The sequence below is a fragment of the Poecilia reticulata genome, unplaced genomic scaffold, assembly GCF_000633615.1.
Source record: "Poecilia reticulata strain Guanapo unplaced genomic scaffold, Guppy_female_1.0+MT scaffold_253, whole genome shotgun sequence".
Classification (NCBI taxonomy): domain Eukaryota; kingdom Metazoa; phylum Chordata; class Actinopteri; order Cyprinodontiformes; family Poeciliidae; genus Poecilia; species Poecilia reticulata.
Window position 1 is genome coordinate 238850 of NW_007615037.1, and position 1379 is coordinate 240228.

General features: G+C 55.0%; 1 protein-coding gene across 7 annotated transcripts in view; it reads right to left on the reverse strand.

Moving 5' to 3' along the window:
- The window catches only part of ptpn18 (protein tyrosine phosphatase non-receptor type 18), a 16190-nt gene that overhangs the window by 11283 nt on the left and 3528 nt on the right, over positions 1 to 1379 (reverse strand). For 3 of the 7 annotated variants that reach the window (XM_017303359.1, XM_017303363.1, XM_017303357.1), the window contains exons 5-7: positions 795 to 833; positions 648 to 716; positions 308 to 576 (exon numbers count right to left, since the gene is read on the reverse strand). In XM_017303359.1, coding sequence (XP_017158848.1) covers positions 308 to 576; positions 648 to 716; positions 795 to 833 — 377 coding nt within the window. The remainder of the gene's footprint in view (positions 1 to 307; positions 577 to 647; positions 717 to 794; positions 834 to 1379) is intronic. The other 4 variants (XM_008402731.2, XM_017303360.1, XM_017303362.1 and 1 more) reach the window with 3 other exon arrangements.

A 1379-nucleotide genomic window follows, 5' to 3' on the forward strand; every position in this document is an offset into this window, starting at 1 on the left:
TGTGTCTCTGTGTCTCTGTGTGTGTCTCTGTGTGTCTCTGTGTGTCTCTGTGTGTGTGTCTCTGTGTGTGTGTCTCTGTGTGTGTCTCTGTGTGTCTCTGTGTGTGTCTCTGTGTGTGTCTCTGTGTCTCTGTGTGTGTGTGTGTGTGTGTGTGTCCTGTTGAATGTTCATGACCAGCTGACCTGTGATCAGCCTGTTGGCACAAACAAGCAGCAGAGATGTTGTGAAGTTTAACGCTGATCAGAGGACGACACAACGTCTCACTGTGTCTCTGTCTGTCCCCCTGTCTGTCTGTCCCTCTGTGTACCTGCAGTGGACCAGGACAGGTGAGCTTTCGGCTCCTTGGCTGCTCCTGGCTCGGTCCAGCAGGTCCAGAATCCCGGCTGTCTCATAGGGGACGTCGTGGTCCGGCCAGGACAGGTACTGGAACTGGACCAGCGAGTGGACGTCCTGCGGGAGAGGAAGAGGAGCGAGGAAGGTGTCCTGACGGGGTCCAGCAAGGTGAGCGCCTACCTGCTGGTAGCAGACCACCAGGGTTCGCACCACCACGTCCTGGTTGGGCCGCGACTCCACCTGCTGGACGTTCAGAGGAACAACACGTCACATTCGGCTCAGGACGCGGAGGACGGAGAGGACCGGGCCGTTACCGTGGTGACGGTGAAAGGTCCAAACGCCGCAGACTGATGAGGAGCTGCCCAGTAGCACTCACATTTCCTCTGCAGAACCAGAACCACTGGATCAGAACCAGACCTCATCAGCCGTAAATGTCTCAAAACGTCAAAGTGAAACGATACCTTTCCCATCTCGACCTCCCTGCAGGCCATGACTATCACCTGAAACACAAAACCAGTAATTAGTCTGACCCCTCAGGTGCAGCAGGTGGACTGGTCTGTCAGGTAAAGCCCGCCGAGTCTGTCAGACGTGAAGTTCACCTGTTGATCTATCAGCCAATCAGTGGCCTTCCCTCCCCACTGCAATGGCCGCCGCCAGGAGACGATCAAAGTGCAGATGAAGCTTTGTGTCTAGTTTCTGGTTCGTTTCTCAGCTTTGATCTGAAATAGGTTCAGCTGTGGCAAACCGGCCGGCAGTGCCCTTTGACCCCTGGAACACCTGGTCCCACAATGTGTGTGCAGGTGTTATGAGCCCAGCTGAACATGTCAGTTTCATCTCCTTCTGATTGGTCCTGTGGCTGTGGGACGGGGTCAGAGGTCAAACTGCTGCTCCGACAGGAACCAGAACGACTTCAGCTGGTGAATAATTAACTTCACTGCAACAGTTTCCTCTAACCGCACGCAGTGTTGGAGGACCAGACTACTCCCTGGAGACCAGACTACTTCCTGGGGACCAGACTACTTCCTGGGGATCAGACTACTTCCTGG